The 12,915-nt window shown below is 49.0% G+C and overlaps 1 protein-coding gene across 1 annotated transcript in view; it reads left to right on the top strand.

Annotated features, from left to right (window-relative positions):
* Window positions 1–12,915, top strand: part of Evc2 (EvC ciliary complex subunit 2) — an 81,977-nt gene extending 69,062 nt beyond the window's left edge. The window contains exons 16-20 of the mRNA XM_051200259.1: window positions 2,945–3,159; window positions 5,336–5,423; window positions 7,151–7,347; window positions 9,719–9,820; window positions 12,537–12,915. Coding sequence (XP_051056216.1) covers window positions 2,945–3,159; window positions 5,336–5,423; window positions 7,151–7,347; window positions 9,719–9,820; window positions 12,537–12,804 — 870 coding nt within the window. The 3' untranslated portion in view covers window positions 12,805–12,915. The remainder of the gene's footprint in view (window positions 1–2,944; window positions 3,160–5,335; window positions 5,424–7,150; window positions 7,348–9,718; window positions 9,821–12,536) is intronic.

Here is a 12,915-nt window from a genome sequence, read left to right as displayed (position 1 = left end):
TAAGGGGAATTGGAGAGAGGTAGGTGGTGGATGGATATGATCAAAATATATATACACAAATAAGGGCATGAAATTTTGAGAGAATAAAACCCTTTTGTGATGGGTGATGTCATTCTGTAAATATGTTTCTCATACTGGTTAATGAAAAAAGCATCATTGGCCAATAGGAAAGCAAGATAGGTGGGACTAGGAGACAAGGAGGAGAGAGGAAGTAGTAAGGAGGAGTCAACATGGAGAGATTGGAGAGAGCAGACCCGCCGCCCCCCCACCCCCTCCGGTAAGATAAGACCACAGACGGATAATATATAAACTCTAGAAATGACAGAGACATCTTGCCTGGTCAGCCACTGGAAGTTCTTCTGTAATGTTCCACTTTTGTCTTTTTAAATTTAGGGTAGAAAGAAGTGAACCTGTATGTTACAGGGTCCCAATGGGTGTCCCTAGCGGGTGGGGGAAAGTAGACATGACACTAACAACACAGACACCAGGAACAAGTTGTAACAACGAGCTTACTTTATTTCAGGAAGGGGTAACCCTTATACTCCTCCCCCTGCCCCAGGCGAGGATCCACTGAGCTGAGCTAGTCTACAGCTGAGGTCACTGTCCATAGGTCCACGTCATCTCTCATCAGACTGGGCTGCTGTTGTATGAGTCTTTGGAAACCCCAAAGCCTACCTCTCCTCTGACAAGGCCATGCCTCCTAATCCTTCCTCTACAGTTCCATCAGACAAGGATCAAGTGTTCATCATATGAGCCTTTGAGGGCCTTTCTTACTGAAGACATCACCAGGCTTGTGCTCCCATCATCCCCGACACTAGAACGTTCACCTTGTTTTGTCATCCTCATATCACAGGAGACCCAGGTGGTACCTGACAGAACTGCAGTTGTGAACACAGTTGTAAACTTTGTGTGCAAAATAGCAGCTAACTTAACCAATCCATCTATTAGAATAATTAATCTATCATGGACAGGCAGGGTTTTTTGTTTTTGTTTTGTTTTGTTTTTGCTTCCCCAGGAATATAAGGACTTCCCAGGAGTTTAACACGAGGACATTGGTTTACAAAACTCCCTTGCTTAACAGGTTAAAGGGGAGGAAACAGCTCACGTGACCATTTAGTCACAGACAGAGATAGCGCCCATTCCAGATGCTCAGAATGTTAGTGGCAGGAGGAAGCCTCCCCAGAGCGTCTATCAAAACATTCAACGAGTGCTTCACTTGGAGGTGACTGTCATGGAGATGGACCAGTGCCCCAAATTCCAGTTATAGGAAATGAGCCTTTAAGATGGGAAGGCAGCCAGGCATGCTGGCACCCACCTTTAATCCCAGCATCTGGAAGGCAGAGGCAGTCCTATCTCTGTGAGATCAAGGCCAGCCTAGTCTACATAAGTAGTTCCAGGACAATGAGGCTACTCAGTGAGAATCTGTGTCAAAAAAAACAAAAGTCCAAAACCTAGCCCCCTATAAAATGGAAAGCCAAGGTCTTTCAGGGAGTCTAGACATTGAGACACTGAGACATCTGAGTGTCTGAGATGCTCCTTTGGGCCAGAACTATTCCCCTCAGATGCCGCTCTTCTACTATCCTACTATCCCTGGGACACACCTGCCCTTCCCATTTCATCTCAGAGCTCTTGAGCAACGTCAGAGCGTCACATCACAGTTGCCTGCAAGGGGAGAGCCCACATGCCCTACATTAGAATCAGATCACACATTCTTGAGCTGACGGTGAGATGGTGGATGAGCTGCACCTGCCTGGGTTGCATGGGAACAGAAGGCAGCCTGCTCCGCTCTCTTCAAGGCTCTTCATTCTGTAGCATGATCGCTCTGTGCCAAGCACTTTCCCGTTGGTAATGAGCTTCTAAGCTGTTGAGCATTTGGAGAATTTAAAAAGCATGAAATGAAAAGCTTTGGAAGAAACAATTCCTAAGGAGAGTCCTTGGCGGGCATCTCATTCAGTGAACAATTTAGACTCCTTTTGTGAAATTGGATTATAGGAAGGTGCAGCGGGACCGCATGGCAAGGCTGAGCAAGTTTAAACAGGATGGGGTTGCTCAGAAGAGGAGTAACCCCAGACTAAGGCCCCTGCTGTATTTGCAGCTCAGTGTCACTTGCCGAGTCTTCCTATGCTTTACTGTCCTGGTGCCCCAGTCACTCTGGTGGATGATTCTGCCTGAGTTGTCACACTTCCAACCCTGCCACTCAGAATCACTGCTCTAAGGCACCGTGAGATCAAAAGCAAAAGTGGTGTTTCAATCAGCCAACATTCACTGAGCTGTCACTAAGTCTAGGGCACTTTGTGCAGTGTCTGAAGCTTAGAGCCACCCCGTGACATTTATATGACCAGGTGAGAGGCACAGAAGCAGCCACTTATGAAACACTGTTACTGAGGTCCCCAAGTCTTAACTTCCTGAAGGAATTCAATCCAGAGGCTCAGAAGGTTAAGCAGAAATGCATTTAACAAAGCAAAGCACGAACTCAAAAGAGATTAGAGTAGGCTATTCCAAAGCTGGGAATAGCATCTCTGAGGATTCTGGGTTGTGGGTTTAAAAGATATTTTTATGAACACTTATGAGGTGGGTGGTGTAGTCATAGCATGCGATGTCTCAAAATACAGTGGATCAGATTTCCCATGCTCTTCTAGAAAAGTCTCGGGATGGTGGGGAGGCACAAATCCGCAACAAAAATGATATCATACTTGTCATACTCCTGAGAACGCAGGCCCTTCATAAGCACACATAGGTGGCCATTGGGAAAGTAGACTGTCCTTTCCTTTCTGATCTGACAAGATCCTAACTTCAGCTTCAGGGATGTTCAACCACAGAGGGTCAGCCATCCTGACTTCTCTGAGACACAGCTACAAAGATACTTATAATGTTGCCTCAGTGACCTCTGTGACTCTTGCCAATCTGGCATTAGTGGGACTCAGCCCTTCTCCTTCATCTGCAGGAGCTGCAGGAACTGGAGAGGAAGCTGGAGGAGCGGCTGGTGCAGCAGGAAACTTCTGAGCAACAGCAGGTCCTGGAGAGCTGGCAGCGGTGGACGACGGCTGAGGGCCCCGGGCTGGGCGAACCTGGGGAGATGGATCCTGAAAGGCAAGTCTCTGCCATGCTGCGGCAGGCCCTGAACAAGGGCCAGAAGCTACTGGAACAGCAACAGCAGAGGTAGGTGGATGGTTTACACTCTGGGTGTGGCGGAGGGGTCTGATTGCCTCTCATCTTCCTGCCTTAGATGACATCCCCATGCTCCGTACAAGCTGCTGTTGTTGAAGGATGCCAGCTTTCTCCTCTGATCTCTTCTATATAATTTATTGTTTTTTTAATATCATTGAGGTTTACTCACAATATTTTGAACTTTTAAAAAGCATTTTATTTAATCTTTTGAGTGCGTGTATGCACGATGTGTGGGCCACTGCACTTGTGTGGAGAACAGAGGACAGCTTTCTGGAGCTGGTTCTCTGCTTCTGCCTTGTAGGTCCTGGGGATTGAACTTGGGTCTCCAGGGTTGGTGCCTTTACCTGCTAAGCCACTATCTCAATAGGCCCTTTTTAACTTTTTTTTATTTTCAAATAATTATAAGCTTACAAGAAACGGTGAGGCTGTTAGAGGTCCCACGAGTCCCTACCCCGCGTCCCCACCTGGTAACTAACACCTCAGTGTCATGGCACAGCAGCAAAGCCAGGAATAGTGCTGTCACAGAAAGGTGTCTGTCCGCATCCCCGGAGCTACAGTTTTAACCCTGCTTCTGTGGCGCTACAAAACAGACAGCTCTCCACCTTGTTTTTCTTTGCTCTTTCACAATTAACATCAGACAATTAGCTTTTGCCCGTGGCATTCCGTGCTCCCGGAGTAACACCATTTCCTACAGCTCTCTAACTCCCCACTGAGACGATGCTATCTATGTGTAAAGCGGCAGATAGAGACTGTATACAGCACACATTGACTGGTTTGTAGAAGTATACAAATTAACAGGAGGAAGCACTCCACTTGGTTTCTGGGTGGGGAGATTACACCGATTTTGTTTGAGTTTGTCTCCCCGGTAAACTCGACATCAAAGTGCAGATTCATCGCCTGGAATTAACAGACAAAGGGGCTGAGCGTCTGCCAGGGAGGCATAAGTTGATTTATCTAGGGGCTTTTAAATGTTTTATTATTATTGTCATGTTCTCTCTTCCCTGTGGGAATCTGCACAAGTCAGGGTTTGAGTTGTGCCTGCTCAAGCCTTGGGTTGTGATAGCCGCTAAGATTGTGGGGCCAATCAGTGGCCTCACCTTTGACACTGAACCCACATTGGGGGTACAGCAAGCTCTTGTCACAAGGTGGCAGACGGCCTTGCCACCAAAGTAGGGATGTCTGTGGCCATCTGTGACTTTGGCTTTGCTTCAGTAAAGGGCAGAAGCAGGTGTGGACCCCAGGTGCTTTAGTGTGAGGTGTGGACCCCAGGTGCTTTAGTGTCAGGTGTGGACCCAGGTGCTTTAGTGTCAGGTGTGGACCCCAGGTGCTTTAGTGTCAGGTGTGGACCCAGGTGCTTTAGTGTCAGGTGTGGACCCAGGTGCTTTAGTGTGAGGTGTGGACCCAGGTGCTTTAGTGTGAGGCATGGACCCCAGGTGCTTTAGTGTCAGGTGTGGACCCAGGTGCTTTAGTGTGAGGTGTGGACCCAGGTGCTTTAGTGTGAGGTGTGGACCCCAGGTGCCTTAGTGTCAGGTGTGGACCCCAGGTGCTTTAGTGTCAGGTGTGGGCCCCAGGTGCTTTAGTGTCAGGTGTGGACCCCAGGTGCTTTAGTGTCAGGTGTGAACCCAGGTGCTTTAGTGTCAGGTGTGGACCCAGGTGCTTTAGTGTCAGGTGTGGACCCCAGGTGCTTTAGTGTCAGGTGTGGACCCCAGGTGCTTTAGTGTGAGGTGTGGACCCCAGGTGCTTTAGTGTCAGGTGTGGACCCAGGTGCTTTAGTGTGAGGTGTGGACCCCAGGTGCTTTAGTGTCAGGTGTGGACCCAGGTGCTTTAGTGTGAGGTGTGGACCCAGGTGCTTTAGTGTGAGGTGTGGACCCAGGTGCTTTAGTGTCAGGTGTGGACCCCAGGTGCTTTAGTGTCAGGTGTGGACCCAGGTGCTTTAGTGTGAGGTGTGGACCCAGGTGCTTTAGTGTCAGGTGTGGACCCAGGTGCTTTAGTGTCAGGTGTGGACCCAGGTGCTTTAGTGTCAGGTGTGGACCCAGGTGCTTTAGTGTCAGGTGTGGGCCCCAGGTGCTTTAGTGTCAGGTGTGGGCCCCAGGTGCTTTAGTGTCAGGTGTGGACCCATCAGGTCCCCTTGGCTTGGCTGAACCTCTGGACTTTCTCTACACTCTAGGGTGAGAGACGAGCGTCAGAACAGTGCGGTGCTGGAAGATTCTCTGGAAAGCATGGAGGCTGACACCATGGCCAGTCTGTGCAGCCAGGTGAGAGGGCCTGCCCCTATTGGTGGACATTTTTCCTTTCTCAGAACAGACATCTTCCCTATGTCTGATGGGGATTGGCCTTGATGCAGGTTCATGTCAGCCCAGGTCCAGAAGGCATGCTAATGATGACAGCTATGATGTTAAGCCTTTTGTCCCCAGGACAAGACAAAGTCCCCTTACTGCCAAACATGTCCCGTTTATAGTGAAGCCTCAGATGGCTGTGTCTGCCTGGTGTGTACAGACGTCTTTTGTTAATGTTGTCTACACACTACGTTATAACAGTGGCTCTCATAACAGCCACAGTCCTTCCCCACAGCAGAGCAGACACAGTGGACCCTCCGTCTTCTCCTTTCTTCATTCTGCCCTCTCGTGAACGTTCTCCACACATAGATCAGGCTCTGGCAGCCCTGACCTCAGACTCCCCACATCCCTACCCTGCTTTGCTGGACACTGAAATCCCCACCTCACCCCCCCCCCAGGTATTGCCATGTAAAATCCCAGGGAAGGGCACTGATTGGCCAAGGGCTAACAATGGCCACCCTGCAAGAGAGGAGAGACTTTTATTTGGGTCTTGGTGGCTTTCACTCTTTTTTTGTTTTTGTTTTTTTTTTGAGTGGGGGCAAGACATTACTCAAACTTAAACTCATGGCAACCCCGTCTCATCTCACCTCCTGAGTGCTGGGAGTATAGTGATGTGCCACCTCACTGGACAAAGCCCAGCTGTCTGTGTCCTCACTGAACCCTTTGCAACAACAGTATTGGCAGTCTCACAGTCTCATTTTACAGATGAGGGATTTGAGGCATAAGGAGGAATGAACATATGGCCCAAGAACTTAGCATCCGGTTCGGTGAGGCTGGGCACTCGGCAAAGGGCTTGACCGGTACAGAGTTGGTACATTTTTAAGCCTTTCATTTTGAAATCGTTTGGACATGTTAGGGTATAGAAAGTTACACCATCCATCTTTCATTTCTTGTTTCCTTGGGTTTGCCCGGAACCATATTAAACCTGGTATGAACTGTTCGTGCGGCTTTCTGTCCTGTTATCACAGAGATTTCTTGTCACCACAACAAGGATGCAGAATGGTCCGACCCAGCTGAGACCCTCCCTATGTGTTATTTCACAGCCACCACCTCCTCACTCACCATTCCCCACCTCAGCAGCCATGGCTCCATTCTGCACCTTTCCTCCACGTCCAGCTACGGTGATCCCTGTATGGTACTGCACCGCCTGCATCCTGTGGAAATATACCATTTCAACCCATCGTGTAGCCCTTGAGCTCAGTAGCCCTTCCTTTTCATGGCTGAGTGTCATTTCACGTGCTAGTGCATCAGTAGCTCTAATCATCCACTGGCATAGGGACACTCAGCTATTCCCAGAGCTTACACCATCCAAAGGGCCTCCCAGAAGTGGAGCAGGGAATGGAAAAACATGCCTGATTGTCCTGATATATGCTCGGCCTCTTGTGCCGTGGTTCTGGCTTGCTTCAGTGAGCTAACCTGGGAGGGGTGGGTGAGCTGTTAGGGACATTGTGGATGCCAAGGCTGCTGCTGACCACAGACATTCTTTTGACAGCTTTGTGAATTCAGAATGTTTACTGGGCTGAGCCACTGAAATATTTATTGCCCCAGGACAACAAAAACCTTGAGATTGTCATGAATTAGATATTGCTGCCCTGCAGGTCTGGAGAGAGCCAGGGCTTTAGTTCTTCCCTGTTGTGTTCCCATAGGGACTGAGGCTGGTGTCGTACCTCTCAAAGATGACAATGGTGCCAGGGAGCACGCTGCTCCGACTCCTGAGTGTGGTGCTCCCAGTGGCTTCGCAACCTCCGCTACTGGCCCTGCTGGACACAGTCAGGGAAAAGCACTCAGACCACGCAGCAGAGCACAGCAGCAGCGGGGAGCAGGCTGAGCAGAGCAAGAAGAGGTGAGCTCCGGGTGGGAGGTTGGTCTGGGAAAGCCAGGCGTGACCAGGTAAGAGGCAGAGGGAAAGGATGTCACCCATGGACCATCCCAGCAGTCCCTCACCACTCAGAGCCCAAATCTTAGTAGACCCGAGTAGTCGGTCCCCAACTTCAAGTGAGTCTTTGGGCCGTACATTTCTCCGCAGACCAGAATGTTTATTATACATACCATTAAGGAGACATTAAGAGTGCATAGAGAGGAAAAGAAGAAAGTGTGCTGTGCGTGTTAGCATTTGGTTATCTTTCTTCCCTGGCAGCGTGTTTCTCTGCTGTGCTTTGTGAATGTGTATATGTATACATGTATGTTTCGGTGCGTACTGAGGTGTGTTGGTGTGCGCGCTTGCATGCATGCATGTATATTTTGCCCACATTAATGTGAACAGGCTGTTCATCAATTCATAATGGGGTTATGTTCTGATAAATGGATTGTAAATTGAAGGTGTTGTTAGTGGAGAATGTGGTTAACATGCCTCACGTGTCCAGTGTCTGGGCCCAGCTGCAGGGCTCCTCACAGTGTCTCCTGGGGCTGACAGAGAAGGTTGCCCCTCCTGTAGCCTGTACCCCAAAGATGCCTGGAGAAGACGCAAGTTCACATTTCAAAGCACCATTTCTGCTGAATGTCTCTTGTCTTCCCACCTTTACGGAGTGAAAGTGAGTGGAACCGTCTTAGGTCTTATGCCTGGGCTTGGTGAGGATGCCAAGTACTTATCCTCACTGTCAGCTTTTATGGCCTTGGAACACAGCAAACTTCCTTATTCCTGCCCAGTTCTTGTGCCACTAGAATGCATTTCCTGCTGTTCTTATGGGTTTAAACATAATGTCGCTCACTGACATTGTTATGTTTGGTGACTGCAATATGTTACCAACAGTGTGCCATAATGCGCGTGACTGTCCCCTGTTCTGGGATATGCTGTTGGGGCCCATTGCCCTCTCACCACAGACCTACCCACAAGGGCTTTTGTTTAGAGTTATGGTCCATGTCTGAATCGAGTCAGGAAAGGCTCATCAAAAGACAAGGTTCCCAGCCAAGTCTGAAAACCTATGTTCCATCCCTGGAATGGAAGGAAAGAACCAACTCCTGCAAAGTTGTCCTCTGACCTCCACATGCACGCCTTAGCATGCACACACACACACACACACACACACACACACACACACACACACGCACGCACGCACGCACGCACGCACGCACACTTTTAAACAAGGAAAAGCAGGAAGCATGCTGTGAAGGCAGGAGGTTTGGGGAGCTCTCAGCAGTGACACTGGAAAGTAGAGTCTATGGGAACCAGAACATAAGGTGAATAAACAGATTGAAAGTTGTGGAAGACCCAGCCCCAAACTCAATCACGATCCTTAGGCAGCTAGGATGGGCAGCTAGAGAACTATTGACATGGCCCTAGTGTTACTGGAGCAGGTGTCCTGAGGGACATTACTTTCCTGGTAAAAGGGACAGTCTTTCCATCAGTCATAAACTTTGATCAAAGGCTTACGTTTGCAGAAGACAAAAAGAGAGGTCAGAGTGAGCGAAGGCGGGGTCGGGGCAGGCGTTTCAGAGACTAGACGCACTCACCGTCCTAGTGCCTGTGGGTCCGACACAGTTATCCAAGTCAGATTTGAGTGGACTAAGAAGACTGGATATGGGTATAGCTGGAGGATTGGGTGTGGCTCAAGGTCTACTGGGAGTGTGTTCTGAAGTCTGGGTGTGGATGTGAGCAGAAGGCTAGATGTGAGCTTGTCAGAAGCCTGGGTGTGGGAGTGGCCTTGGCTCCTGATTCCTCCGTAGCTGTGGTGTCTACACACTGCATTCTGAGACAACTTATCTCCAAGGCTGTGTGAGGGGTTGACAGGGCTGGGCTCTGAAGAAGACTATGCACCTTCCCTCTCTTAGCCCAACTTCTGGTCAGGCCGGGGGGTGGAGCAGTCTCTCTTGGGACCGTGGTGCCTGGACATCACATCAGCTCAGAGTCTTGAGTTTTCAGTAGAATCTGGCAACTAGGAGAGACCAGGTGACCTGAGGGACATGTGGGATTCAGGGAAGTCGCAATGTGCAACGGGAGTCAGTAAACACCTTTAAATACCCCCACGGGACTCTCTTCTTTACACAGCTTGCCTCCACCTGATTTATGTTGTCTGTGGCCTCCTCCAGGTAGGGAGTGTTTGTGGACCAGGCTTGAGATTGAGACCCAGCGAGTCTGTCAGTGCTCCCGGTGGCAGTCAGAGGCCACCTGAAGGGATGGAGCTCCACAGGTTTTTTTTTTTTTTTTTTTTTTTTTTTTTTTTTTGAGAATCTGATTTAATTCATTTATAAACTCTGACACCCTCCTCCTGCATCAGAAAACACCAGGGCTGGTGGCAAGCTTTGGACAGCAGACTGAGAACAGATTTGGTGAGTCGAGGATTGGAAAGGATGCTCTGGGCCCGCCGAAAGAAGGAGAGGTGAGGAGCTGGGGCAGTGTGGGGGCTGAGGGGGCTGCAGGAGCATGGCCAAATTGCCAGGGAGGGTGTGGGAAGGTGGGAAAGTTCTTTCCCTGAAGAAAACACACCTTTGTTCTTGGCCTTGGTTTAAAAGCTGAAAACAAGCCTGGAGCTCCCAGTAGGAGCATGTTCTCCTAACATTCATTAGCCTTTTAATTACTATATTTATTTTAGCTAATAGCGGGTTTTAATGAGATATAATTAGAAAAAAAAAATTCCTTAGAGTTCATCAGACTTTACTGTTCTCAAAGCCTTTTTACTGATTGTTACTCTGAACCTTCCAGAAGGTGGAGTTGATAAAATCAGAGTTTAGGGAGGTCCAATGTAGAGCAGCTAGGGAGGGGAACGCTGGCCGTGGGCTGTCAAACTCACTCTCCACTTCTACGAACCTCCAGGCTTGCCTCTTCCTGCCTAGTGCCTGTCTCTTTTAGCTGTGATCCTTGCACACTTAGATCTCAGAGGGGAGGAGGAGGCCATTTTGCATTGCCACAGAACCACAGAACACGAGTCTCCTGCAGTTCTAAATAGAGGAGATCGGAAATATGTCACATTAGGTGGCGCATAGCTGCTTAAAAGCAATGACAGTCTCAGGCTGGGGCAGTAACTCGGTTGGTACGGTGCCTGTCATGCAGGCATGAGGACCTGGGTTCATATCCCCACCTCCCAGATGCAGGCAAGGGCCTACAATCCCAGTACTGGGGAGGCAGGGACAAGAGGATTGCTGGAACCCAGTGGCCAGCAAACCTAGCCAATAGGTGAGTTCCATGTTCAATGAGGGACCCTACCTAAAAAAAGCAAGGTGGAAAGTAGGTGAGTACGCCATTGTAGGCCTCCACATACATATACACATGTGTACACACCCAGAGAAACATGCACATATACCACACACGTGCACACACAAAGTAACATAAGCTGGACACATAATGACTTAAAGATTATCACTCTGGAATTGGTGGGTGTCCAATCCATGCCCTTTATAGTTTCTCAGCGATGAATGCCCTGTGACTCGGTGTCATGAATTGTCTGCTATGGAAAGCATGGAACCATTGACAATAGATTGGTGTCTTAGGGTTTTTTTGTTTTGTGTTTTGTTTTGGTGTGGTTTGGTTTGGTTTTGCTGTGAAGAGACACCATGACCACGGTAACTCTTATAAAGAAAAAAATTTAGTTGTGGTGGCAGCTTACAGTTTCAACAGTTCAGTCCATTATCATCATGGTGGGGAGCAGCGCAGTGTACATGCAGGTTTGGTGCTGGAATATCTGCAAGACCTACATCTTGAAGGCAACAGGAAGTCAACTGACTGTCACACTGAGGGAAGCTTGAGCAAGTGAGACCTCAAAGCCCGCCCCCACAGTTGCACTCTTCCTCCAAGGCCACACCTTCTAATTGTGTCCCTCCCTTTGGGGGCCATTTTCTTTCAAACCACCTCAGTTGGATATCGGAACACAGTACCCACGAAATAAGATCAGGATATTCAGTAGGAGACGTCAACTCAAGTCCAGACCAGAAATGACTTTGGATCTGCTTAGTTGTAAGGTGTTCTCCCTGCATTCATACTTTCCTGTACTGATGTGTACAGAGTGGGCAGCAGTCATGAAAGGCCTTGGTCTCAGTTTTCAGCAACAGACAGTGTAAGAGAGAACTGATTCCCAGGCTACAGAGCAGGGGTGTGTGATGTCAGTGGAGCCAATCTTGCACAGCACCTCCTGGAGAGGTAAGAGCTTCCCAGGTGAACCCTACTGAAACAGCCTTACACCGAACTGCTAGGGGCCAGGGCAGAGTCCTGTGGCTTTAAGGCCACATGTGGCTCTCGGGAGCAGTTGTAATGGCAACAGTGGCAACCAGGGCTCCAGGGACAGGATTCCAGCAGACCTGTCCTGGGGTAATTTCGAAGCCTGCTGCATTCTGTCTCAGTTGCATTCTATCCAGCTTCTCGCAGTTTTCTGTGGGGTGGGTTTTTAAGTGTTTAATAGGGAGCTGGTAGATGAATCGTGGAGATGGAGGGAACTCTGCCTGTTTCCATGGTGTAATATTCCTGGGCAACAAGCTAACAGTGTACACTGGGCTCACCAGACTTCTGAACCTTTCACACTATGAGCTGGTGAAGGTGGCCAGCAGTACATGTCACTGTAGCTCTCATCTGATTTTATGGACAATCAGTGGTCGAAGGGGAGGAAAACTGTTTTAAATATAGTACATAATGATGGGGAAATGACTCAGTGGGTGAAGTGTGGTCTCTGTGGTTGACTGAATGAGAATGGCCCCCATAGACTCTTAGGCTTGAATGTTTAGTCACAGGGAGTGACGTTATTAAACACCTTCTTTTATAAGAATTGTCTTGGTCATGGCGTCTCATCACAGCAACAGAACAGTGGCTGAGATATTGCTCTTCACAGGACTAGAGTTTGATTCCCAGCCCCCACATCAAGCAGTTCACAACAGCCTGTAACCCCAGCTCCAGGGGACCTGTCACCCTTTTCTGATCTCTGTGGGCAGCACACAAACATGGCACATGCAGACACACAAAACAAAAATGATTCCTTAAAAAAATAAAATGAAATGACATTTATTTGGGATCTGAGGACCAAAAGGGGAGTTCTCTGGGAAAGTGCCAGAACACTTAGGAGGGTCAGAATGGCCCAGAATACAGGATCTAACTGTCTCTTCTCTCTGCAGCATATTGAAGACGGTATACACGCCTGTCCAGGAGAGGGTGATGTTCCCTGGAAAAGGAAGCTGGCCACACCTGTCCCTAGAGCCCATGGGGGAACTGGCACCCATGCCAATCACAGGGCTGGACACCATGGACATATTAAACACCGGAGAAAAGATCTTTGTATTCAGGAGCCCAAAGGAGCCAGAAATCTCCTTGCGTGTTCCTCCTAGAAGGAAAAAGAACTTCCTGAATGCCAAGAAGGCCAGCAGGGCCTTGGGCTTGGACTGACCCCAGGGGAAGCTCCAGGGATTATCTTGTCAGGTGCATCTTTCCTCCAGCTCCACTTTGTCTGTCTGTCTGTCTGTATCGTACAGCTTGCAATATATACATACTTGCAGC

Source organism: Phodopus roborovskii, unplaced genomic scaffold, assembly GCF_943737965.1.
Source record: "Phodopus roborovskii unplaced genomic scaffold, PHOROB, whole genome shotgun sequence".
In the NCBI taxonomy this organism is placed as follows: Eukaryota; Metazoa; Chordata; class Mammalia; order Rodentia; family Cricetidae; genus Phodopus; species Phodopus roborovskii.
The sequence above is the reverse complement of the archived record's forward strand: the minus strand, read 5'-3'. Positions and strand labels throughout refer to the sequence as shown.